This window comes from Littorina saxatilis, linkage group LG4, assembly GCF_037325665.1.
Source record: "Littorina saxatilis isolate snail1 linkage group LG4, US_GU_Lsax_2.0, whole genome shotgun sequence".
NCBI classification, from domain to species: Eukaryota; Metazoa; Mollusca; class Gastropoda; order Littorinimorpha; family Littorinidae; genus Littorina; species Littorina saxatilis.
Genome location: NC_090248.1, coordinates 32,339,492 through 32,366,813, shown reverse-complemented (window position 1 = coordinate 32,366,813; position 27,322 = coordinate 32,339,492). Strand labels below are relative to the sequence as shown.

General features: G+C 42.1%; 1 protein-coding gene across 2 annotated transcripts in view; it reads left to right on the top strand.

The window, feature by feature from the left end:
• Positions 1-27,322, top strand: part of LOC138964526 (cadherin EGF LAG seven-pass G-type receptor 2-like) — an 84,907-nt gene that overhangs the window by 22,780 nt on the left and 34,805 nt on the right. For both annotated transcript variants that reach the window (XM_070336511.1, XM_070336510.1), the window contains exons 7-19: positions 9,643-9,847; positions 10,292-10,404; positions 10,700-10,944; positions 17,043-17,117; positions 17,493-17,659; positions 19,101-19,247; positions 20,060-20,173; positions 20,713-20,872; positions 22,683-22,948; positions 23,644-23,833; positions 24,134-24,238; positions 25,796-25,890; positions 26,836-27,039. In XM_070336511.1, the coding sequence (XP_070192612.1) occupies positions 9,643-9,847; positions 10,292-10,404; positions 10,700-10,944; positions 17,043-17,117; positions 17,493-17,659; positions 19,101-19,247; positions 20,060-20,173; positions 20,713-20,872; positions 22,683-22,948; positions 23,644-23,833; positions 24,134-24,238; positions 25,796-25,890; positions 26,836-27,039 (2,086 nt within the window). The remainder of the gene's footprint in view (positions 1-9,642; positions 9,848-10,291; positions 10,405-10,699; positions 10,945-17,042; positions 17,118-17,492; positions 17,660-19,100; positions 19,248-20,059; positions 20,174-20,712; positions 20,873-22,682; positions 22,949-23,643; positions 23,834-24,133; positions 24,239-25,795; positions 25,891-26,835; positions 27,040-27,322) is intronic.

The window sequence follows — 27,322 nt, the reverse complement described above, 5'->3', positions numbered from 1 at the left end:
CACATGGAGTTTCTCTTCACGCTGTGTTACTTCTGTGACACTGACAGAAGGAAGAATGTGTGGGGTGTGTGAGCGTTTAGATATTTCATCAAGTTTTTCAGTACAAGAAGAATTTCACTGAAGATCTTCTACAATACATCCTCAACTCAACTCAACTCAAATTTTATTGGCTTCAATTTGTAGAAGAATTTGTCTGTGACACCTAGCAGTTGTGGTCTTTCTGCACACCTTATTTTCTGATTCTGGATCTGCTTTTAGAGAGAGAGAGAGAGAGAGAGAGAGAGAGAGAGAGTGTTATTAAGACAGAGAAAGTGTGTGTGTGTGTGCGCACATGCATGCGTTTGTGTGTGATCTTTGCATAGCTGAGACTCCCAGAGAGTGCTACTGGTGCTAAAGGGAGACCACACCAGAGTGGCACCATACAAGAATTGTCAATTTACCACGTAGTAAAACATTTTCGATTTGTGAGATGGGCGAACAGGGCATGATCAATAAACTCGTTAACAGGCGACCTTAAATCAGTCTGGAATGTGGCCATCTCTTCACACACCCCACACTCTTCCGTATTGATTCTTCTGATAACACAGTGCCTGTTTGGTCTTCAGAGATGGGGATGAAGCTAACAGTGGACTGGATCACAATACACTGTTCACCTTCATTTTGTTAACCTTCATTTTGACTCTTTGAGTTAGAACGTTTTTTCTTTTCTCATTTTGTGGAACCACAACAGAAGGTAGCTGCAAAAAAACCAGCAGTCTTCTTCTGTGGCGAATATGCCTATTGTCTGACAGTTCCTTAGGCTACTGCAGTACTAAGACAATATTTTGCTCAAACTCATCTTGAAAGTTCAGCTCAGTCTTATTTTAAAGATTCATTCTGATGTGGTAGACCATACTACTGTGAAATACAGCATCAATCAGTCAGTCAGTCAATTGATCAGTTGATCCATTTCTTAGCCAACCAACAAAATGATGGAAATTCAGTTAAACCTGCCCTGCCATTACTATCTTTCTCTCTCACAACCCGAGCTGCCCTAAACGAACATCCACAAAGGATCCCTGACAAGATTTTCTCTGTATAATTCACCTTTCCATTGTGACCACCTGTCTGTAGCGACCTTTTTTGGTCAGTCCCTTGGCTGGTCATTACGGACAGGTTCCACTGCATCATAACAGATCCTGACTGCTTGTGGGAGGCACAGTATATACTGTATGCACTTTGTCGCTTTGTGTTTCCACTGGGTCCGAGTTGCATGCTTTTGAACAGTGCTTCCTAAAACATGGTGTGTGTATCTAGTAAGCATCGACACCTTGTTAAAAGCTTTCACAGTGTTACCTGTGCCCTGGATGAAAAGATGATAAGTTTCAGATTTATATATATATATATATATATATATATCCCATGACCTCCCTTCTTTGTCTCTGTTACTTCAGTATGGGTATATATGTTGTATTTTTATAGCTCAATAAATACATCATGGACTCAAAAAAATATATGATAGTGCAGATTCCGATTTGGGCGAAGAACTACTTTGCTCCCGACCTTTGACCTCGCGCCGAACAATGTGACACATTTGTATGAAGTTCCAAAATCGTATTGCACGGCTCAGAAAACCATATCAGTTGCACGCAAAAATGAATCTCAGAACTGATCTGATGTATGAGATGCAATAAGCAAACGTTTCTTTCATTATGAAAGCAATGCAGGTGGGAAAAAACGAACATTCAACTTACAAGATAACCAGATGCTAGCGAACCAAAACAAAAACACGAGTACCCTCCCCTTGCTTCGTTAGCAGACGACTTTTGAGAATCTGTCAGACCGTCCTTACCTGGCACGGTTGGGCTTCGCTATCATCAGCTGTTTCACGTGTTTTGCGAGCAAGTCTACTCTTTTGCCTGGCTCTGCAGTAAGTCCACATTGGCGATGAAGGTATCTAAGAACTTAACATGTGTGTATTTTTCCGTAATCCAGTCATATTCTTTCAAAATGCAATCAAGCGGCGGTGACAGACTTGGGTCCTGTTTTCCTCGCACCCATACCAGTTTAGGTTCATGCAAACACACTCGCAAAACATGTAGATACATTTCAAATAGGGAGCAAATGGTTAAATCTACATATGTGTTCCCTAAAATTTGCTTCTCTGTCAATAAGACTAATTGTATAATAATGCGTTCGAAAAAAACAACGTGGAATCGATTCTGAATCGAGTCGAGTAAGCCAAATGGGGGCCAAACCGGTTTCCCCGTTCCGCCGACCTGAAACGCAAAAGAATTGTGCGCTTCAACTAAATGGATTTCTATACGACTTCATTACTTTCTTGCAACTTATGAACCTTTACTTAAAGCTTTTAAACGGTCTGAAAGTAGTGTTACCGCGTACTTATAGATGCACTCATTCGTTTTATTTTTTCAGCGACGGTCACTTAGTTTAAGGTTGCAAAAAGGCCAAGTCTCGCTGAAAACACTGTTTCACACTCCACAGATCGCAACAGTGCCGCTAGTAGTCTACACTTTGTGTTTGATGGTAGAATGGGATATACAGATTACAACACTCGTGGTTTTTTATATGGCTTGTATTTCAGTCAAGACCCAGCGGGAATATCAATCGAGAGCCACTCGCCAAAGGCTCGTGTCTCCCGATGATATTCATCCGCTGGGTCTTGACTGAAATACAAGCCATATAAAAAACCACTCGTGTTGTAACCTATACATATTCTTCTTCTTCAAAAGGTCTTTCATGGGTTGAAACTTTCATGTTCACTACCGGCACGGTTGGCCTAGTGGTAAGGCGTCCGCCCCGTGATCGGGAGGTCGTGGGTTCAAACCCCGGCCGGGTCATACCTAAGACTTTAAAATTGGCATTCTAGTGGCTGCTCCCCCTGGCATCTGGCATTATGGGGTTAGTGCTAGGACTGGTTGGTCCGGTGTCAGAATAATGTGACTGGGTGAGACATGAAGCCTGTGCTGCGACTTCTGTCTTGTGTGTGGCGCACGTTAAATGTCAAAGCAGCACCGCCCTGATATGGCCCTTCGTGGTCGGCTGGGCGTTTACTTAAGCAAACAAACAAACAAAATTCATGTTCACTCATGTTTTTGCTCAAGTGAGTTTTTACGTGTATGACAGTTTTTACCCAGCCATTCAGGCAGCCATACACCGCTTTCGGGGGAGAGATATATATGTATATCAAGCAGAGTCTAAATCCAGCAGCCACACACCTTTAATATGCCCAGCATAGTTAAACCCTCCTTCAACCATACCAGTAACACTTGTCACAAATTGTAGCAACCTGTGAGAGTACTATCACCACAGAGAGCCAGGGCAGAGAGTTCTCAATGGATTATTGTGCATGAGCTATCAAAGTAGAAGGCTAAAAAGGGGATAACAATTGATTAATGTCCATGGCTACTTGTTGGCAGAACCAGAAGCTAGCTCTCAGTTATGCATTATGGATGATTCGTGTGTAGACCGAATCAATTGCTGCATGCAGAACTGTTGCATTGTGCAAGAGCCAGTTTCTTTGCTGTCCCTTTGATCATCAATGTTCTTATCTTTTCTCTTTTGTTCTTCTTCTTCACTTTGTTGGCCATTTTTTCATAATTATCCCCTAGGTACTTGAGTTTTAAGCAAGATATATTTGTGCAAAGCCAAAGATGTGGTTAAGCATACTAATTAACTTTCTTTCGTAGGCTGCAACTCCCACGCTTGTCTTTTTTCACGTGTGGACTTAAACATGTATGGCAGGTTTTTGACTCACATGCGAAGCAAAAGTGAGTCTATGTACTCACCCGAGTCGTCCGTCCGTCCGTCCGGACGTCCGTCCGTCCAGAAAACTTTAACGTTGGATATTTCTTGGACACTATTCAGTCAATCAGTACCAAATTTGGCAAAATGGTGTATGATGACAAGGCCCCAAAAAACATGCATAGCATCTTGACCTTGCTTCAAGGTCAAGGTCGCAGGGGCCATAAATGTTGCCTAAAAAACAGCTATTTTTCACATTTTTCCCATTTTCTCTGAAGTTTTTGAGATTCAATACCTCACCTATATATGATATATAGGGCAAAGTAAGCCCCATCTTTTGATACCAGTTTGGTTTACCTTGCTTCAAGGTCAAGGTCACAGGAGCTCTTCAAAGTTGGATTGTATACATATTTTGAAGTGACCTTGACCCTGAACTATGGAAGATAACTGTTTCAAACTTAAAAATTATGTGGGGCACATGTTATGCTTTCATCATGAGACACATTTGGTCACATATGATCAAGGTCAAGGTCACTTTGACCCTTATGAAATGTGACCAAAATAAGGTAGTGAACCACTAAAAGTGACCATATCTCATGGTAGAAAGAGCCAATAAGCACCATTGTACTTCATATGTCTTGCATTAACAGCTTTGTGTTGCATGACCTTGGATGACCTTGGGTCAAGGTCACATGTATTTTGGTAGGAAAAATGTGTAAAGCAGTTCTTAGTGTATGATGTCATTGCTAGGTTTAGTTATTTGACCTTGACCCTGAAGGTCAAGGTCATGTAAAGGTCAAGGTCAAGCATGTGAGTCGTATGGGCTTTGCCTTTCTTGTTTTCCTGCCATTTACTATTCATACTCCAATTCGAGGGGAGGGGAGGGGGAGAGAGAGAGAGTACTGCAAAACAATATTAACGGTTATAATACGGTGCAAGCCAAACACAGCACCGTCAATATCATAATCCGTCAATGATACAAAAAAACGTGCAGTGGCTCCTATATGCCAGCATTGTAAAAAAAAAAAAAAAAAAAAATAAGACGCCTGTTCTGTAGCTAGCAGACTTGATAGGATGTTTCATGAAAGTGAAACATGATGAGCATGAGAACCTACAGCTGTTGTGGGAACTCCGTTGTGAGAAATTCCAATACTGGATCAATGAGTGTTGTGTGCCGAAGCCAAGAAATCCAGGATTATGAGTCCCTGGATCGACTCACCTTCTGTTCAGTTGCTTTCTGGAGAATAGAGAACATGTGTATGTTTGTTGGCACTGCAGATGAAGAAGAGTGAGAAGGGTGGGTGGTCAGGGTGGGCACAAAGTTAGATTGTGTGTGTGTGTGTGTGTGTGTGTGTGTGTGTGTGTGGTGTGTGGTGTGTGTGTGTGTGTGTGTGTGTGTGTGTGTGTGTGTGTGCTGTGCTGTGTTTGTGTGTGTCTGTGTTGTGCTGTGCTGTGCTGTGCTGTTAACTTAACTGAGCTTTGCTGTGTTTGCGTTTTTGCATGTGTGAGTGTGTGTGTGTGAGAGGGAGAGAGAGATAGGGTGAGGAATAATGTACACGTATGTTTCAAAGATAAATGTTATAATCATATGCATGTGCATGACCAAACAGAAGCAGATACTCGCCAAGGGATATGTATGCAAAATAGCTCACAGCATTTAATGTTTGTTCTAAGCATTGCCAAATGTAATTTTTATTGCTATGGAGGCTATAATGGCTGCATAGAATGCATACACTAATATACCCATGCAGCAACATACAGTATTGATTTTGTCTATCTTGCTTCATTTCAGTGTTGGTCTATTTAACCCAAGAGCCCATGGATTTCTGTACTGTCCGTCTGATTTGGTTTTATCAGCGATGAAGCTGACCGCTTCTAGTTCTATTTGTCTGTATCTGTATGTTTGAGCATGTGTGCGTATCTGTCTATCTGTACAATATCTGTATTTATACACATCTGTGTGTTTGTGTTTGTGTGTGTGTGCGCGCGTGTGTGTGTCTGTCGGTCTGTCTGTCTGTCGGTTTGCCCGACCCTTTCCTATCATGCTGTCTTTTACAACTTATTTTCAGCTCTCTTCCCCACTTCTGAGTGTTAGAGTTTGTCTTGTCTTTGTACCATTCAGACCCAAAAAAGCAACAACTCATTTCTCATGTCTGCTTAGACATTTTCTTTATTGTGGGATTTAGAAGATTTATTGAAGATAAAATCTTGAAAAAAAGAATTCAGTGATCATTTGTGTGGGGGATTATTGATGGAGCTGATACTTAAGCTGAGTATTTATCTTTGAATTAAGAGCTGCAAAAAGAAATGGAAATTCAAAACCAAGTTAGAACTATATTTCGAACTTTTTTGTGGATGAAAATAGTTTGTTCATTTGAAATGCTTCTGATTCTCTCAGATGCCAGAATGCTGGTTCCGGATTACTTTTGCTTACTGTTGTCTATATTAAGAGCTTTTGCTCCCCTTTCTTTCTTAGATTATATATATATTTCAAACATGAAGATTGAGGTGGTAGTGCATTACAGTGGAGCCCCCCGCGGGTTAGGGGGAGTCCCATATTGGTTGGGACGAGAAAGAATTTACCCGATGCTCCCGGGGGCAGCATGTCGTAAGAGGCGACTAACGGATTCTGTTTCTCCTTGTACCCTTGTTAAGTGTTTCTTGTATAGAATATAGTCAATGTTTGTAAAGATTTTAGTCAAGCAGTATGTAAGAAATGTTAAGTCCTTTGTACTGGAAACTTGCATTCTCCCAGTAAGGTCATATATTGTACTACGTTGCAAGCCCCTGGAGCAAATTTTTGATTAGTGTTTTTGTGAACAAGAAACAATTGACAAGTGGCTCTATCCCATCTCCCCCCTTTCCCCGTCGCGATATAACCTTGAATGGTTGAAAACGACGTTAAACACCAAATAAAGAAAGAACATTACAGTGGAACCTCCCTTGTACGAACCCCCCAATTTAAGACTCCCCCATTTTAAGACCTTGATTTTTCTGTAAATGTTCCCCCATTTGAAGACTCCCTCCTTTTTAAGACCGGATTTTTTCAGATTTGTTTAGGTCTTAAAATGGGGGTTCCACTGTACTAAACAAACACAGCACTAAACTTGACTAAAAACAGAGGGTTCACCGTGCATGTGTGTACCAGCCAAAATCAATCTTTCAGAGCATTAATTCAATTGTAACCTTTAAGCTGATTATTGTGGTGTTTCTCAATCATTGTCCATTCTATGTTGCCTTATGCAGCAAAGTTTCATTTCTGCAGTATGCAAACAAGAAACACCTGCACACACAAATGTGTGTTAATTTGTGTGATAAATCAGTAGAGATAAATCAGTAGAGATAAATCAGTAGCACAACTTGGAACACAAGTTTTCACTCTCTTTACCACACACACACACCCACACAAATGCAGATGATACACACAGACAAACACAGAAAGATACACGCACACACACACTCACACACGCACACACTCGCATATATGCGCATACGCATGGATGCACACTCACACACACACACGCACACACACACACACACAACACACACACGCACATAGTCTTCCAATGTCTTCTCTTCCCAAAAATGTAGTTACTCCGAAAAGTCTATGTATGCATCAAAATGTCAAACTCCATTTTCTCTCTCTCTCTCTCTCTCTCTCTCTCTCTCTCTCTCTCTCTCTCTCTCTCTCTCTCTCTCTCTCTCTATCTCTCACTCTCTCTCACTCTCTCTTTCTCCTCCCGGCCCATACCCACTCCAAGGTCTTTGGTTCCCTGAAATTTAGTGACTCCGAAAACCTCTCTGCATTCATGGGAATGTCAGGGGAGGGAATTTATGGCAGTGAAGTGTGAACTCAGCTGGCAGAGTCCCTGGCACAGAAAACGATCACAAGACTCCCATTTACGAAAATTCTGTGCTTTCCCCAGTAATAAACTCTGGATTGGCAACAGGAGAATTGATCTTTTCTGCATTATCGTGGCTGTGGAATACTTGGTTGGGAACTAAACTCCCTTGCTTTTGATTACACACACACACACACACACACACACAGTTTCTTTATTTTGTCACTAGGCAGGTTTTGTTTTTGTCGCCTTCTGGTTTGTTTGTTTTCTTTCTTTTTGACAAATGTAGAAAATGATCTGCTTGGCTTATTTTGTTGGGAATGAAAAGATGTGTAGCGGAAGAGTTTTCTGTTTAATAAAAAGAAAGAGGAAAAACTCTGCAGTCTGTCTACAGATGAGGTTCAAACAAATTTCGAATTTGGTGCATTAACTGTAGATCTTGATGTAGTGCAATGTACAAGAGATTTGGACTTAAACACACAAAAAGTAAATGCAAATATGCACACATTTTGACTAGCCTGAAATATCCCTCCTTTGCACTTGCAGGTGTAAATGCCTTAAGTCGGGATTATTTCCACTGTTTTTGTTTCAGTGGAACACGGGCCAAAAGAATATATATGTCGTGCCGAATTCACGGAATTGCCGAATTCGCGGAATCGGCAACATTTTTGCCCATTTCGCGTAATCGGCAAAACGCTGCCCATTACGTGAAATCGGCAGCATTTTGCCGAAAATGCGGAAAGGCTTCTGAAATATGCCCATTTCGCAAAAGCGACAGCCAGTCAGTCTGTTACTTGTTGTGTCACCAGAACATTGCATTAACATTGCTTTACCTCCCTACTATGTGTTGTATGGTCTATTTTGGTCTGTGTCGAGCATAACTCCGGAAATGCACGAAAACTACACTTTCTGCAATAACTTGCCATAACTTATCGATTATTGCGATATCTATCCATTGGAGTATCTAGTTGTCTAAGTGTGATGATATCCCAGGCATTTGAGAACTTTAAAACCAAAAAGTGGCTGCCGATTTCGCAAAATGGGCAAATTTTAGAAGCCTTTACGCGATTTCGGCAAAACGCTGCCGATTTCACGTATTGGGCAGCGTTTTGCCGATTACGCGAAATGGGCAAAAATGTTGCCCATAACGCGGAATCGGCAATTACGTGAATTCGGCATGACATATATGTCTTTTTTTTTTCAGGGTGTCTATTCCTCAGACTAGGGCAATGCCCCTGATATTGTGTAAACTGAAACATGGTCGAATTTTTCTTTTCTTTCTTTATTTGGTGTTTAACGTCGTTTTCAACCATTCAAGGTTATATCGCGACGGGGAAAGGGGGGAGATGGGATAGAGCCATTTGTCAATTGTTTCTTGTTCACAAAAGCACTAATCAAAAATTTGCTTCAGGGGCTTGCAACGTAGTACAATATATGACCTTACTGGGAGAATGCAAGTTTCCAGTACAAAGGACTTAACATTTCTTACATACTGCTTGACTAAAATCTGTACAAAAATTGACTATATTCTATACAAGAAACACTTAACAAGGGTAAAAGGAGAAACAGAATCCGTTAGTCGCCTAGTCGCCTCTTACGACATGCTGGGGAGCATCGGGTAAATTCTTCCCCCTAACCCGCGGGGGGTTTGAATTTGAGTGTTTGAACCACTGTGCTGACACCTTCTGGTGGAATTTACAGTACTGCTCACTATCTCAGATCTCGCTGGGCTTTTACATGGGATAAGACCATCCTTCCACTTGATTGCATACTAAAATTCAACAACCTGACTGCTTGCTGTGGTGAGCTGGAATTGTTTTATGAATTAATTTCATAAAGGCGTTTACGAAATTAATTCATACACAAAACCCCACAGTGTACACAGAGCAACCAAGCTGTTGATGGTTGGTATGCGACCAAGTGGAGGGATTGTCTAATCCCATGTAAAACCTTGGCCAGATCTAAGAGTGTCAGCCAAACCGTTTTCACGGGAAGGAGTGTGCCTCCAAGTTTCTGGCACGTCATGACCATCATTTTTGCTGATTGATTGTTTCAGATTTGCCACCCAGGCGAAGAATGGCTTGCTGCTGTACAATGGCCGATTTAATGAGGAACACGACTTTGTGGGTCTGGAGATCATGGACAGTCAGGTGTCCTTCAGTTTGTCGCTGGGCAGCAACATTACCACCGTGTCTACCTACATCCCTGGTGGAGTCAGCACTGGGCAGTGGTTTCCTCTTACTCTTCACTACCATCAGAGGGTGAGGTTTTTTTCCTGTGTTTTTTCTTCTGTTTTTGTAATTTTTCGAAGCTGGCTTTTTTTGTGTGTAAACAATTTATTCCAAAAATTACAGATAATAATTCCGCATACAATCAATTTGATAAATGGAGCACAACAAGCAAAGCTCTTAAAAAGCAATATCATATCAAATTTGGCAGACGATAAGGGGATCTATAGAAGGGGAAAGGAACGGCATGTCGCATCTGGTGTTTGTTTATGTCCAGACTTATCATAACATTATTTCAATTTGATATCAATTTGGCAAATGCTGATTTTTCTCCATTTTTGCGAATGCATGTGTTTGTTCAGGCACATGTCAGAAGAATACCCCAAGGGAAATGTGTTTTTGACCATAAATAATAATACATGTGTGATTGTACTCTCTCACGAATTATTATATTTTGAAATTATTTGTTTTCATCAGGTTGTGACCCTGACAGTGGGAGAGGACTGCGACACCAACATAGCCATCTTGTACGGAGACCAGTTAGGCAACTACTCCTGTGCAGCCAGAGTTACCCATGTATTGCCTGACAGGTCAGTCATTATGCTGTTGTAAGGAAATAAATAAAAAAGAAAGTCAATTGTGCATTTCAATGTTTGTTATTCTCTCAGGTGCCAGGAGAATGGTTCCGAATAACTCTATTACACATGTTGTATGCATTTAGAGCGCTTACTTCCCGTTGAATATCAGATCACAAACTTAATGTTAGTTAGCAGGGAGAACATTTGATTTGACATGAACCAGGTTGTAAATCGGAAAGTCTGAAAAGCATGCACACTAGTTGTATCTCACAACATCTCAATCTCAATGTTATTTTTTTTCCTTCAGGTGTGATAACCCTATCATCAACTGTCACCGCTTACTGGACCTGACGGGACCGCTACAACTGGGTGGTCTCCCCTGGGCCCCTTCCACAGGTCAGGTGACGCAGCAAGACTTCGTGGGATGCATCAGCGATGTCTACATTGACCACCATCTGCTTGACCTCAACACGTCCGTGGTCAACGTTCAGACTGACGTGGGCTGTCCGCAGAAAAACACTCACTGCCAGTCTGCACCTTGCACTATGGGAGGTGAGGGGAAGAGAGAGCATCTGTCTGTCTGTTTGTCTCTCTTGTCTGTCTGTTTGTCTCTCTTGTCTGTCTGTTTGTCTCTCTTGTCTGTCTGTTTGTCTCTCTTGTCTGTCTGTTTGTCTCTCTTGTCTGTCTGTTTGTCTCTCTTGTCTGTCTGTTTGTCTCTCTTGTCTGTCTGTTTGTCTCTCTTGTCTGTCTGTTTGTCTCTCTTGTCTGTCTGTCTCTCTTGTCTGTCTGTTTGTCTCTCCTGTCTGTCTGTTTGTCTCTCTTGTCTGTCTGTCTGTCTCTCTTGTCTGTCTGTTTGTCTCTCTTGTCTGTCTGTTTGTCTCTCTTGTCTGTCTGTTTGTCTCTCTTGTCTGTCTGTTTGTCTCTCTTGTCTGTCTGTTTGTCTCTCTTGTCTGTCTGTCTCTCTTGTCTGTCTGTTTGTCTCTCCTGTCTGTCTGTTTGTCTCTCTTGTCTGTCTGTCTGTCTCTCTTGTCTGTCTGTTTGTCTCTCTTGTCTGTCTGTTTGTCTCTCTTGTCTGTCTGTTTGTCTCTCTTGTCTGTCTGTTTGTCTCTCTTGTCTGTCTGTTTGTCTCTCTTGTCTGTCTGTTTGTCTCTCTTGTCTGTCTGTTTGTCTCTCTTGTCTGTCTGTTTGTCTCTCTTGTCTGTCTGTTTGTCTCTCTTGTCTGTCTGTTTGTCTCTCCTGTCTGTCTGTTTGTCTCTCTTGTCTGTCTGTCTGTCTCTCTTGTCTGTCTGTTTGTCTCTCTTGTCTGTCTGTTTGTCTCTCTTGTCTATCTCTGTTTGTCTCTCTTGTCTGTCTGTTTGTCTCTCTTGTCTGTCTGTTTGTCTCTCTTGTCTGTCTGTTTGTCTCTCTTGTCTGTCTGTTTGTCTCTCTTGTCTGTCTGTTTGTCTCTCTTGTCTGTCTGTTTGTCTCTCTTGTCTGTCTGTTTGTCTCTCTTGTCTGTCTGTTTGTCTCTCTTGTCTGTCTGTTTGTCTCTCTTGTCTGTCTGTCTGTCTCTCTTGTCTGTCTGTCTGTCTCTCTTGTCTGTCTGTTTGTCTCTCTTGTCTGTCTGTTTGTCTCTCTTGTCTGTCTGTTTGTCTCTCTTGTCTGTCTGTTTGTCTCTCTTGTCTGTCTGTCTGTCTCTCTTGTCTGTCTGTTTGTCTCTCTTGTCTGTCTGTTTGTCTCTCTTGTCTGTCTGTTTGTCTCTCTTGTCTGTCTGTCTGTCTCTCTTGTCTGTCTGTTTGTCTCTCTTGTCTGTCTGTTTGTCTCTCTTGTCTGTCTGTTTGTCTCTCTTGTCTGTCTGTTTGTCTCTCTTGTCTATCTGTTTGTCTCTCTTGTCTGTCTGTTTGTCTCTCTTGTCTGTCTGTCTGTCTCTCTTGTCTGTCTGTTTGTCTCTCTTGTCTGTCTGTTTGTCTCTCTTGTCTATCTGTTTGTCTCTCTTGTCTGTCTGTTTGTCTCTCTTGTCTGTCTGTCTGTCTCTCTTGTCTGTCTGTCTGTCTTGTCTGTATGTCTGTCTGTCTTGTCTGTCTGTCTCTCTTGTCTGTATGTCTGTCTCTCTTGTCTGTCTGTCTGTCTCTCTTGTCTGTCTGTCTGTCTCTCTTGTCTGTCTGTCTGTCTGTCTGTCTTCTGTCTGTCTGTCTCTCTTGTCTGTCTGTTTGTCTCTCTTGTCTGTCTGTCTGTCTCTCTTGTCTGTCTGTCTGTCTCTCTTGTCTGTCTGTCTCTGTTGTCTGTCTGTTTGTCTCTCTTGTCTGTCTGTTTGTCTCTCTTGTCTGTCTGTTTGTCTCTCTTGTCTGTCTGTCTCTGTTGTCTGTCTGTTTGTCTCTCTTGTCTGTCTGTTTGTCTCTGTTGTCTGTCTGTCTCTGTTGTCTGTCTGTTTGTCTCTCTTGTCTGTCTGTTTGTCTCTCTTGTCTGTCTGTTTGTCTCTGTTGTCTGTCTGTCTCTGTTGTCTGTCTGTTTGTCTCTCTTGTCTGTCTGTTTGTCTCTCTTGTCTGTCTGTCTGTCTCTCTTGTCTGTCTGTTTGTCTCTCTTGTCTGTCTGTTTGTCTCTCTTGTCTGTCTGTTTGTCTCTCTTGTCTGTCTGTTTGTCTCTCTTGTCTGTCTGTCTGTCTCTCTTGTCTGTCTGTTTGTCTCTCTTGTCTGTCTGTTTGTCTCTCTTGTCTGTCTGTTTGTCTCTCTTGTCTGTCTGTCTCTGTTGTCTGTCTGTTTGTCTCTCTTGTCTGTCTGTTTGTCTCTCTTGTCTGTCTGTTTGTCTCTCTTGTCTGTCTGTTTGTCTCTCTTGTCTGTCTGTTTGTCTCTCTTGTCTGTCTGTCTCTGTTGTCTGTCTGTTTGTCTCTCTTGTCTGTCTGTCTCTGTTGTCTGTCTGTTTGTCTCTCTTGTCTATCTCTGTTTGTCTCTCTTGTCTGTCTGTTTGTCTCTCTTGTCTGTCTGTTTGTCTCTCTTGTCTGTCTGTTTGTCTCTCTTGTCTGTCTGTCTGTCTCTCTTGTCTGTCTGTCTGTCTTCTGTCTGTCTGTCTCTCTTGTCTGTCTGTTTGTATGTCTGTCTATCTTGTCTGTCTCTCTTGTCTGTCTGTATGTCTGTCTGTCTTGTCTGTCTCTCTTGTCTGTCTGTCTGTCTTCTGTCTGTCTGTCTCTCTTGTCTGTCTGTTTGTCTCTCTTGTCTATCTGTTTGTCTCTCTTGTCTGTCTGTTTGTCTCTCTTGTCTGTCTGTTTGTCTCTCTTGTCTGTCTGTTTGTCTCTCTTGTCTGTCTGTCTGTCTCTCTTGTCTGTCTGTTTGTCTCTCTTGTCTGTCTGTTTGTCTCTCTTGTCTGTCTGTTTGTCTCTCTTGTCTATCTGTTTGTCTCTCTTGTCTGTCTGTTTGTCTCTCTTGTCTGTCTGTCTGTCTCTCTTGTCTGTCTGTTTGTCTCTCTTGTCTATCTCTGTTTGTCTCTCTTGTCTGTCTGTCTGTCTCTCTTGTCTGTCTGTTTGTCTCTATTGTCTGTCTGTTTGTCTCTCTTGTCTGTCTGTTTGTCTCTCTTGTCTGTCTGTTTGTCTCTCTTGTCTGTCTGTCTGTCTCTCTTGTCTGTCTGTTTGTCTCTCTTGTCTGTCTGTTTGTCTCTCTTGTCTGTCTGTTTGTCTCTCTTGTCTGTCTGTCTGTCTCTCTTGTCTGTCTGTTTGTCTCTCTTGTCTGTCTGTTTGTCTCTCTTGTCTGTCTGTTTGTCTCTCTTGTCTATCTGTTTGTCTCTCTTGTCTGTCTGTTTGTCTCTCTTGTCTATCTGTTTGTCTCTCTTGTCTGTCTGTTTGTCTCTCTTGTCTGTCTGTCTGTCTCTCTTGTCTGTCTGTTTGTCTCTCTTGTCTGTCTGTTTGTCTCTCTTGTCTGTCTGTCTCTGTTGTCTGTCTGTTTGTCTCTCTTGTCTGTCTGTTTGTCTCTCTTGTCTGTCTGTCTGTCTCTCTTGTCTGTCTGTCTGTCTCTGTTGTCTGTCTGTTTGTCTCTCTTGTCTGTCTGTTTGTCTCTCTTGTCTGTCTGTCTGTCTCTCTTGTCTGTCTGTCTGTCTCTCTTGTCTGTCTGTTTGTCTCTCTTGTCTGTCTGTTTGTCTCTCTTGTCTGTCTGTTTGTCTCTCTTGTCTGTCTGTCTCTGTTGTCTGTCTGTTTGTCTCTCTTGTCTGTCTGTTTGTCTCTCTTGTCTGTCTGTCTCTGTTGTCTGTCTGTTTGTCTCTCTTGTCTGTCTGTTTGTCTCTCTTGTCTGTCTGTCTGTCTCTCTTGTCTGTCTGTTTGTCTCTCTTGTCTGTCTGTTTGTCTCTCTTGTCTGTCTGTTTGTCTCTCTTGTCTGTCTGTTTGTCTCTCTTGTCTGTCTGTCTGTCTCTCTTGTCTGTCTGTTTGTCTCTCTTGTCTGTCTGTTTGTCTCTCTTGTCTGTCTGTTTGTCTCTCTTGTCTGTCTGTTTGTCTCTCTTGTCTATCTGTTTGTCTCTCTTGTCTGTCTGTTTGTCTCTCTTGTCTGTCTGTCTGTCTCTCTTGTCTGTCTGTTTGTCTCTATTGTCTATCTCTGTTTGTCTCTCTTGTCTGTCTGTCTGTCTCTCTTGTCTGTCTGTTTGTCTCTCTTGTCTGTCTGTTTGTCTCTCTTGTCTGTCTGTTTGTCTCTCTTGTCTGTCTGTTTGTCTCTCTTGTCTGTCTGTCTGTCTCTCTTGTCTGTCTGTTTGTCTCTCTTGTCTGTCTGTTTGTCTCTCTTGTCTGTCTGTTTGTCTCTCTTGTCTGTCTGTCTGTCTCTCTTGTCTGTCTGTTTGTCTCTCTTGTCTGTCTGTTTGTCTCTCTTGTCTGTCTGTTTGTCTCTCTTGTCTATCTGTTTGTCTCTCTTGTCTGTCTGTTTGTCTCTCTTGTCTGTCTGTCTGTCTCTCTTGTCTGTCTGTTTGTCTCTCTTGTCTATCTCTGTTTGTCTCTCTTGTCTGTCTGTCTGTCTCTCTTGTCTGTCTGTTTGTCTCTCTTGTCTGTCTGTTTGTCTCTCTTGTCTGTCTGTTTGTCTCTCTTGTCTGTCTGTTTGTCTCTCTTGTCTGTCTGTCTGTCTCTCTTGTCTGTCTGTTTGTCTCTCTTGTCTGTCTGTTTGTCTCTCTTGTCTGTCTGTTTGTCTCTCTTGTCTGTCTGTCTGTCTCTCTTGTCTGTCTGTTTGTCTCTCTTGTCTGTCTGTTTGTCTCTCTTGTCTATCTGTTTGTCTCTCTTGTCTGTCTGTTTGTCTCTCTTGTCTGTCTGTTTGTCTCTCTTGTCTATCTGTTTGTCTCTCTTGTCTGTCTGTTTGTCTCTCTTGTCTGTCTGTCTGTCTCTCTTGTCTGTCTGTTTGTCTCTCTTGTCTGTCTGTTTGTCTCTCTTGTCTGTCTGTCTCTGTTGTCTGTCTGTTTGTCTCTCTTGTCTGTCTGTTTGTCTCTCTTGTCTGTCTGTCTGTCTCTCTTGTCTGTCTGTCTGTCTCTGTTGTCTGTCTGTTTGTCTCTCTTGTCTGTCTGTTTGTCTCTCTTGTCTGTCTGTCTGTCTCTCTTGTCTGTCTGTTTGTCTCTCTTGTCTGTCTGTTTGTCTCTCTTGTCTGTCTGTTTGTCTCTCTTGTCTGTCTGTCTCTGTTGTCTGTCTGTTTGTCTCTCTTGTCTGTCTGTTTGTCTCTCTTGTCTGTCTGTCTCTGTTGTCTGTCTGTTTGTCTCTCTTGTCTGTCTGTTTGTCTCTCTTGTCTGTCTGTCTGTCTCTCTTGTCTGTCTGTTTGTCTCTCTTGTCTGTCTGTTTGTCTCTCTTGTCTGTCTGTTTGTCTCTCTTGTCTGTCTGTTTGTCTCTCTTGTCTGTCTGTCTGTCTCTCTTGTCTGTCTGTTTGTCTCTCTTGTCTGTCTGTCTGTCTCTCTTGTCTGTCTGTTTGTCTCTCTTGTCTGTCTGTCTCTGTTGTCTGTCTGTTTGTCTCTCTTGTCTGTTTGTCTCTCTTGTCTGTCTGTTTGTCTCTCTTGTCTGTCTGTTTGTCTCTCTTGTCTGTCTGTTTGTCTCTCTTGTCTGTCTGTTTGTCTCTCTTGTCTGTCTGTCTCTGTTGTCTGTCTCTGTTTGTCTCTCTTGTCTGTCTGTCTCTGTTGTCTGTCTGTTTGTCTCTCTTGTCTATCTCTGTTTGTCTCTCTTGTCTGTCTGTTTGTCTCTCTTGTCTGTCTGTTTGTCTCTCTTGTCTGTCTGTTTGTCTCTCTTGTCTGTCTGTTTGTCTCTCTTGTCTATCTCTGTTTGTCTCTCTTGTCTGTCTGTTTGTCTCTCTTGTCTGTCTGTTTGTCTCTCTTGTCTGTCTTCTCTGTGTGTGTGTGTGTGTGTGTGTGTGTGTGTGTGTGTGTGTGTGTGTGTGTGTGTGTGTGTCCTGACCTTTCAGCATAATGTTCACAGTTAGCGGGTGTGGGTGTGGGAGTGCATGTGGGTTTCTACAAAGTACGGATGCGGATGTTTTCTGATATGCCTGTCTCATATCTCACACTTTTCTATGAATTTAAGCAGTTCTTATACCTTTGTTCATGAGCTGTAAATTCCATTTTGATAAACTCTCTATGTCTTGAATTGTGTATTTTTACCTCAAGCAATTGGCTTGAATGCAGTAAGTGAGAAATGTCTGAGTGATGTCTGTTGCATATCTGCTATTTTGTGTCGACAGGTAAATGCAAAGAAGGATGGACCACCTTTACCTGTGACTGCCCAGACAAGACGGGAGGCAAAGACTGCAGTCAGGGTAGGTTGAACACTATGGGTGTGTCTTACTAGCTTTTGTTTTAAGTGATTCACAAGATAATCTGCATCATTGTATGTTACAGTGCAAACTTTCCTTTTAAGATCTAAAGAAATTAGTGAAAATCTGATTTTAAAAAGGGGGAAGTCTGAATTTGAGGGTACATTTACACACATTATATACTGCAGCAAATCGGAGAAAATAAGTGGGGGGGGGGGGGGGGGGGGTGGCAGGGAGTTAGAGGTGGGAGGGTTTAAAACAGGGGTCTTAAAAGGGGCGGGGGTGGGGGGAGGGGATTCCATTGTAAAACAGATAATTGCTAGAAACATCATTTCATCCAGAAGGATAATTCATGTTTTACCTCTTTTGTTTCAACAGTGATTGAGACGTCACGACAACTCAGCGGAAATGGATACCTATCCTTCAGTAGCCTGCCTCAGGACAATGTGCACTATTCCTGGTACAACGGCATTTCCTTCAGAACCAGAGCGCTGACCGGAACACTCATGCAGGTCAATCTTGACATTGGTCAAGTCAGGCTACAGGTGAGTCTTTGTGTAAAGTCATTGTAATTACTATTGATAACAATCACCTACCCATTACAATCATCTTAAAGGATCCCTCGACAAAGTTTTTTTTTGGTATTACAGGGCCTCACATCCATGAGAGGAAGCATAGGACAAATGTCCTGGCCAATGTAAAAGTGATAGGACATTTGTCCTGAACAAAAACAAATCAATAGGACATTTTTTTCCCGTAACAAAACGTAAATATGATTAAACTTGACTAGTTTCTTGGCACGAGGGTAAAAGAACAAAAATACTTTTCTTGGCAAAAAGTGAGCAGCTTTGACTGTCACAGCTGCCCCCTTTTCTTGTTTTGTCAGCTGTCGGGTTTCAACTATCTCCTTGTCTCTCTGGAGAGATGGCACATGCACACCAACAGCATGGTCTTTGGTTTCTTGATGATCGGTAAGGGCCGATTTGCGAAAGTTGGAACAGCCAACGGTAAAAGTGTTGGACTTCCCTGTGTGCTGACATGAGGTGCAAAACATAAGTTTTCTCTCTGGGTCATGCGACATCCACGGGAATGATGTCGCCCAGCTTGACTGAGACGAAGTTACGCGTGGGGGTGAGGGAGGGGGTAGTGTCTTTCTTCGGCTCCGATGTTTGACTATCGCGATCGACATTCTCACCTGGGCGATCGGGCTCTAACTGCTCTGGGGCTGGAGGAAGCTCAGTTTCCGTGCTACTAACAGATGATGAGGGAAGGGACTTGAAGTGTAATTTCTTCTGTCCCTTTTCTGGGATCACGGTTTTCGTTTAGGCGGCATGTTTGTTATTTTCGGGGAAAGCGCGACTCTCAACTGGCTTCGAGCATTCCGAGTTGCGAGCCTTGGAAACTCTTTGGTACTAGAGGGACAAAGTGTCTAATTTCGTCTGCTACACATCGCTTCGCAATACATCGATAACATAGCATTCAAACTACTGTAAATTGAGAAGTACTGACGATGTCCGGATCAAATGATAGAATAATCGGACATTGACCACTTTGTGACAAAAACAATAGGACATTTGTCCTCCTGCATGAAAAATGTATAGGACATTTGGAAAAAATATCCTCATATGTCCGATGTCCGACGTGGATGTGAGGCCCTGGTATTATTCAACTTTTCATTACCACTTCTGGTTGGTCCGCCTGGGTGGCCATTTTAGACAGGTTCGACTGTATTTACGTTGTGAGAAGGGTTAAGATCTGTTCGAAATTAGAAGTGCTGAGGGTTTAGTATTATTGGATCTGACTAGCAGTTCACAGCTGTCAGAAATTAAACAAATGAAAATGTATGTGTACGCATCAGAAAATCTTACATTTCACACCTTTTGATTCACACAATCTGACCAAAAGTTCCTCCACAAACTTCTTTCTCTCCTGCATGCACAAAATATGTGTGATTGTGTTGCTTCATATGGCCATGTGATGTTTCAGTTGGTGGGTGGATTCATCCAGTACAGCCACGGCACAAACTCTGTGACGCTGGACAGTGTCCGAGTCAACGACGGTCAGTGGCACTACGTTGAGGCACGCTGGTACCACACTAATCTGGAGCTTCTGCTGGACTATGGGCAGAGACAGGTGAGCATTGCTTTAAAGCTGTAATAGACAAATTCCAGAAATAAATCTGTTGGGTTTTATATGAGTTGTGAAAGAGTTAGTACCCTTGCTTTACTCAGACAAACATCACATGGTTACTGTACACTTGTTTAAGACACACCCTCTTGCTAATGACTGGCGTGTAATGTCACGTTTCACAAATTGGAAGAAACTGACGTTACGAATGCACGCAGCGTATCAACTCTCAGAATCGCACTTTCCCCGAGAGCAGCGCATAATGTTTAGACCTATTTCTCCTCACTCCTTGCTTGTTTATTTCGAGCACGTGTTGGCCAGAAGCGGAAGTCCAAATATTTGTCCGAGCTTCAAGCAGCATAACTCGTGTAGTAATGACCGAGTTATTTCCTAAAATCGTCTATTGCCTAGCTCGAGATACTGATAACATATATAATGAGACAGACTCCGTGAGTTACAATTGAGTTTGCTAATAAGGATGGCTCAAAAGTGATCTTGCTGGGTGTAAACAAGTATTGCTGTTACTGTAGAAGTGGGAAAAAAAGCTCCGAAAAATAGCAGTCACCTGGTCACAGCAGCCAGTCAAACTATGTACAGTAACATTGCCATACCATAATCTGGTACAAGAGAACTCTCGATAACAACCGGTAAAATGACCAGTTGATGATTTCATTTGAGGTATTTTCTCAAATTAACCATTAGAATTCTGGACATTTCAGGTTAGCATGAAGACTACTTTGAAATGTGTGAATTGTGCTACACAGTATAATTCTTTTTACTTGATACTGTTATTATTTATGAAAATTCTCCTGTTTCAGAAATCCATAACAGCCACAGAGTCAGTCAGCGGTAGGATTATTGAGACCGTGTATGTGGGAGGCTATCGTGAAGGAAATGGACCCATCTCAGATGGCTTTGTCGGATGTGTGAAGGTAACGTAACCACAGCTAAAACTTCAGAAAATAAGTCATGTAGTTGTTGTTCAAAAGCTATTTAAGTTTTTCTGTCAGTTCAGTAATATCTGAATCTTCTTACGCTGTTTGATCTGATTGAATGTACTGCCATTTTATCATCATTGTTCCCATCATTGACATCATTACTGGTAATTCAAAATGCATCATTGCATTATCAAAAAGAGAGTGTTACTGCCTCAAGGGAAGGGAACAAATGGCCACGCACACACAAAATTTAACTTGTAAAGATTCAAGTATGCATAAAAATGTAGAATTTTTATGTCCAATGTATTTTTAGCATTTGTTAAGCACACTGAGACTGCTTTTGGGGGCAGTGAATAGTACTAGTTTTAGTTTAGTACTATGTGCTATGTAACAAATGTTATTATTGTTATTATTAGCACACAAACGCAGAAGAAGAAGAAGAAGAAGGAATAAGTAAATAAATAAATAATTCAATAAGTATATACAGATAAAAAAATATATATTGCAAAAAATTCAACACAAAATTTTTGCAGGATTTCCGAGTGGGTAACAACCCGAACGCTGTACTGAGCCAACCCAGTGAAACCAATGCAGAGAGTGGCTGTAGCTCTGCCAAGTCCTGTGAGCCCAACCCTTGTGGGCCTGGCACCTGTGTGGAAATGTGGGGCGACCATCAGTGTACCTGTCCTCCAGGTAAGCTCATCCATAGCCTTCTTTCCCTTGTCTTTATCTTTCTGTCGCTGCGCTTTCTTTTTGCTGGTGATTTCTTCTGAACTGCCCACCACCATCACCTCTCCTCGTCTCAGTTTGTTCCTGGTTCAGAGGTTAAGAAATCCCTATTTTCATACTTCTTCTGTGTTCCCTTACTGTGTTACTCTTTGTTTCATATGAGGCACAATCACATGACCAACAAAAACAAAAAAATGAATAAAAGTGCCATTTTTTGAGAATCCTGAAAGTCATCCCTTGTGCAGAATAGAACTTTCAGCTTTGAGCCAACAAGAAGGCCAACTCGGTGAAATCATTTTTGTCTTTTTTTTTTTATATATAATTAGTGTTCAAATCCATGTCACAAACTTTGGTTTGCATGTTACGAAGTTGACGTACTTTAAAACCCTTGTAATTTACTGAACGTAGACAAACAAAATATATATATGCAAGTATTTCTAATTCGTTATCTGCAGGCCAAGGATATATATGGAACCAGTTCTTATTAATGAAATACATTAATCTGGTTAAAATGTCTTAGTTAAAGGCACAGTAAGCCTCCCGTAAACCATCACAGATACTGTCAGGATTTTACACACAGTACAAACACCCTTTCATTTAAACACTCACCGCTTGAGAACATCCTAGGTGCCCTCCGTAAAGAGCGAGCAATTTTCAAAGAATTCATTTTTGCGTGGTTTATCTTACCCCTGAGCCATCGTAAACCCGTGTGATCCAGTTTCCCCTTTTCACAATGCAGTCGTCAGTTAGTCATTTGAATGCGACTCGATGTGAGCTTATCTGCAATAGCACGTTATTATGTACCTCTGACTATGCAATTAACAAACGGCTGTGGTTCACAAAAACTCTTGCGATGGCTTTTGACTCTTCAGAGAAACTGGCGATAGGCATAAACCGTCGTCTGCTACGAGAACCACGACCTTGCGTGACCCTGCTTCCAGGCGTTTCTTTTTTCAAACTTTCAAAACTTCGAATTGTACTGATCTTGTCTTGATGAAAAAAGAATTCTTTTATGATTTAAGAATGTTTGTGTAACAAGCTATCAATTTATTATTTAGATTTTAAAAGTTAGGTCTAGCACCAAAACGCACCACGGTCCGATTGTCTCTGAGACAATCCGCAAAATTAATTCTTTGAAAATTGCTCGCTCTTTACGTACGGCACCTAGGATGTTCCCGTTTGGTGAGCGTTCAAATGGAAGGGTGTTTGTACTGTGTGTAAAAGCCTGACAGTATCAGTGATGGTTTACGGGAGGCGCACTGTGCCTTTAAGTAAAGAAATGTCAACTTCGTAACATGTTTTCCACTGGTACACAGCTCTGGAGAATAACCCATAATTATATGTTAGGTGAAATGGTAATCTTACTTCTGAAACACATTGTACTGTATGAATGTGTCTACCCCAGACAGTAAGGTCAGCATGAAACCAGGTTCACCATTATACGTTATTTGTATTTTTGACCAAAATACATGTATGACATTTTACACAGATCGAGACAGTCAGTGTTCCTCCGAGACGGCACTAGCAGCCGAGGTGAACAATGACTGTCGAAATCTGTGTAAAATGTCATATTTTGGTCAAAAATACAAATAACATTTATGTTTTGATCGATTCTTGTTTGAATTCCTTTTAGTTTTTACGATTAAACGTACACAAACATGCACTACTTTGTAGTCTCGACTGGCCGCCTAAATAGGATTTTTTGTTGGACTCTGACAACACATGTCTAAAAGAAGGGAAAATGTTCAATCAATACATTGCGTTTTGTTTGCAGGCACCATAGGCCCTGAGTGTCGAGACATCTGCACGGAGTACAACCCCTGTGAAAACTGGGCCGAGTGCAACCACCCTGCCCAAGGGGAGAGCACCTACACCTGTGAGTGCGGCACTCGCCAGAGTGGTCCTTACTGCCAGAACACAGCGCCCTTGGAGTGCCCTGCCGCCTGGTGGGGGAATCCTGTCTGTGGCCCTTGCAGCTGCGACGCTAGCAGAGGCTTCGACAAAAACTGTGACAAGAAGAACGGAACTTGCTACTGTAAGGTGAGGGGCTGGTGGCTTCTTCCTCTTCTTCTTCTTCGTTCATGGGCTGAAACTCCCACTTACACTCATGTCTGTGCACAAGTTTTTTGTATGTGTATGACCGTTTTTACCCCGCCATTCAGGCAGTATACGCCGATTTCGAGGGTGGTGTCTTCAATAAACACTTCTGCTGGAGTTGCCACCCTTAGCTCATTTTGCAAGGTGGCGTCAGTGATAACAGCCTCAGGCGTATTGCAGTGTTGTCCTGTGTCTGAGACATGCTGGCACAGCACCCCATGGCAAGCGTTGACAATTCAGCTATTTTTACTGTCAGTGGTGCCTGCATGTTGTGCCATCTAACAAAAAGATATACCCCTTAGATTAGCAGAAGCACTCATTTTGTTAGTCTTGTCATCCCCTTGCCTTTTGCCATTTCATCCACTGCAGAAATATTTAGGTGTATGTTACTTTCATGATTAGCTTGTGCAAGAGCAGCAACATGCAGGCCTATTCTGAGAAGACCAGTCATGATAAAACTCCCATCAGTACTTTAGTTTTAAAAGGTCTTCTAAATAAAATATTACAAGAGACTTCTGTCCTGTACTTCAGTATTTTTGTGTAACTTTAATTAAAGTGGTTTGAAATTTTCCAGTCTTTTGCCTGCACAGTTTTTTGGTTTCAGGGAAAATAATGTTCTTCTCTTCTCTTCTTCTCAGGAACTGCACTACCAGCCTGCAGGGTCAGACCAGTGCTACCCCTGTGACTGCTACTCCGTAGGGTCGTTGGGTCCCACCTGTGACCCCCACACGGGTCAGTGTCAGTGTCAGGATGGGGTCATAGGTCGTCGCTGTGACCAGTGCAACAGCATGTTTGCCGGCATCGACCTCCAGAAGAAAACATGCAAAGGTGAGAACAAATTTTTATTTTTTATTTTAATTTTATTTTTTGTAACCATCTTAAGTTGGGGTCACACCCAGGAACATGCCCCTAATGGTTTTACCGTTAAATAACACTTATCATCATCTGTGAGGACAGAAGGAATCTAAGGCGGTGTAAAGAGACTCTTGATAGAATGTTTTAGTGTTCACAAAACATGAGTGAACGTGGGAGTATCACCCCATAAAAGAAGAAGAAACTCCTCACAAAGATTTGACAAATTAACAATTGAAAATGTCCATAAATCAACTCTTCTTTATCTCTTTTCAGTATCATCCTATGACGATTGCCCCAGGAACTACGGCAAAGGAATGTGGTGGGACCCCGTGTCGTTTGGAGAAACAGCCGTACAAGACTGCCCTGAGGGGGCCTTTGGTTAGTCTTCTCTCATGCCTTGAACCTTAAGATAAGATACAGACCTGTTTACCAGTAAGATTTGGGCGTATTTTGTACGCCAAATTATTATCGGTACGACAATACGCGACACACGCACAAAATACGACTAAGAAAAAGTCCAGAATACGTTTTCCGGTGTTGGTGTGCTGATTACGGGATGGTACAACTGATACCGGTTTCGGTCTAAGGGAGATAACCCTGACAGCGAGTCTTCAGCTGTGGAAACCTCGTTCCGTGATTGGCATGTGCGATCGTCTGGACAATCGTGGCAAAATGAAGCGGAACAATTTGCCAGTTTCGGATGATTGTACCAAGTCTAAACAGCAGAAGCAGGAGATTTTCTTTGAGAAATAATTTATAAGAAAGAGCCAGGAATTGTGGAGTCTACTGTGGGAAAAAGTCATGCACACTGCAAATTTTGTCAATCAGATTTCTCCGTTGCCCATGCTGGGAAATATGACATCGAACGACACTGCAGTTCCAAAACTCACCTGGACAAGGTTGCTGCAAAGAAATCCGCAAAAAGCTGCCAAAGAATTATGAAGTTCATTCCCGCAAAGCAAATCCTGCCAGAAGAAAAGGCTGTAGTCTGTGCTGAAGCAATGTTTTCTGAGATGATAGTAAAAATGAACTTGCCACTGTCAACCGCAGATGTTATTTCACGAACTTCATCTTTTCATTATCAATCTGTTTGGAAGACACTGGTTATAATGCTACAAACTGACAGACAAATAAAATTGTTTTGTCCCTGTTGTATAATGTATTGGAAGGAGTTACATTCTGAAGACATGCTATTCTTACACAAACACGTTTGCACCCACACTTACATTTTCCCTAGCCCATATGGCTTTGCTTGCAAAGTTCACCAACTTTTTGAAAAATACACTCAACTTTTGGGGAAAGTACTCTTGCCTCGGGTTTAGGGTAAACAGGTCTGAAGATAAGATAAGAAAACTTTAATGTCCATTTTCATTTACATAAACATGGGAAAAAAATGTTGGCACCACATCGCATTTCCAATAAAACAAACACACGATCATAAAGCATAATTGAACATAAGTACACTACTGAGATCAACTTATTACATGAGCACTTAAACAATGCATTTAAGTTAACCACAAAACCTTGTGTTTTGAACAGTGCTTGATTCTTTGGATTAGTATTTCTAAGCCATTTTCATGGAAGGGATGGGTCGTGCCATTAATGTGACATTTCACAACAGAATTGATTCACATAGTTCTACTCCTAAACCGGGCACTCCCTGGAAAAAAAGGGTAAACAGGGGGAAGGTTTGCACACGGCCCACTACTTTTTCTTGCACTCAATTTAGGAGTTCAATTATGTACTATTTGAACAAAAATGAAAAATAATTTGGTATGCGCTTGGGGATTTTGTCTTTCTTTCTGTTTTCATCTCCGGTTTTTGCCATGCTTTAGAGCATTGCATTCTTTTAAGCCAGTCACTGGTTCATTTCTTTGAGAATTAGAGATGACAGCTTGCATTCTAAACGTTCAACTGAGGATAAATTGTGTGCAGGCACGGCTATGCGAGAGTGCAAAGAAAATTCCAGCTGGTTGGAGGCTGACCTGTTCAACTGTACCAGTGACAACTTTACAAAACTACAGGACCAGGTGAGATCTCAAAAAAACAAAAACAAAATAGAGTAAAGATGTTGTGGATCCAAATGTATTGTGGCAGATCTGGGCTGTCAGGCTTGGTACATCTCCACAAATTCATGGAAATCAGTGAAAGTCAAAAAATTGTATAGCCTAGATTTTGTATAAGTGTTTCAGGAGGGTAATTGTCCGGGGGACAGTTGTCGGCGGGCTATTGTTCAGGGGGCAATTAGCCTGCTACCCTTCAGAAGGAGGCTAGAAAATAGTGTTCAGTCAAAAATCTGTTAAGTGTTTGTTTGTTTTGAAGAAGAATAGTTTCAATCACGGACTCTAATTTGTGTCAGATATGAAGGAAAAAAGCAAACTTTCAACACTTTCAAATTAAAAGATCTTTAATGATGAAGCATTGTTTTCTTAACAGACAGTCGAATCTGTCCTGGCGACCACTTATTGATAATGACAACCTGCCCATTACGACCACCTCAAATATCCCCTTTTCTATATAATTCACCTTTCAATAATAACTACCTGTCTGTGAGGACCATTTTTGGTTGGTCCATTGGGTGGTCGTTATGGACACGTTCGACTGTACCAGTGTTTTGGCAAAGAATAAACAATTTAGAAAAAATGTTTGTGATGCAGGGATGGCCAAATCGTCTGCCCGATCGCCAGGGGCAAGTAAAAAATCTGCCGGGCTAGTAGAAACTGCCTGGCAACTCGCCCGGCTGGCCAGAGAAAATTCTGATCAAATGCAACGCTTTTGGTTGTACTATTGTTTCAAAGCCATTTAAACACTGTTGCAGCATCTGTGGTATGTACCGGGCCAGCGACATTTCTGGCGGGCTAGTGACTTTCTTGAATTAATTCGCCCGGCTGGGCAGTTAAAATTCTGAGATTTGGCCATCGCTGTGATGAATGTGATTTGATTTTGGGTGACAATCTGCGTGTTGACTTTCCCAGCTGGAGGCGTTCATGGAAGGCAACATCAGCCCCTACAGTGCTGACCTGGCCATTGAGTTGCTGAAGAACGCCACCAACACAACACGGCCGCTGTTTGGCGGCGACGTCGTCATGACCATGCAGTTTGCCAAGGCTGTTCTGCAGTACGAGAACCAACAGTCAGGTCTGGGGCTCATCAGCCAGCAGTACAGAGACTTTGTGCAGGTAAGAAACAAGTTGGGTTTTTGTGTGTGTTTTTTCTTTTTTTATATATACACATGAACATAACATACAGCATTCACAAGGTTTATCAACAGAAAATAAGACTGACTATTCATTGACGGTAAGAAAAAAGTTATGAATTAGTTGTTGTTTTTGACTCACCTGAGTAATGGGTGAGTCTTAGTATTCATCCGTGTCCGTCTGTATGGACGGCTGACCGGAAGGTAGGGAGTCTTCTATCAGATGGGGAGGTGGGAGGGTCTTGAAGGGGAGGAGAACGTGTTAT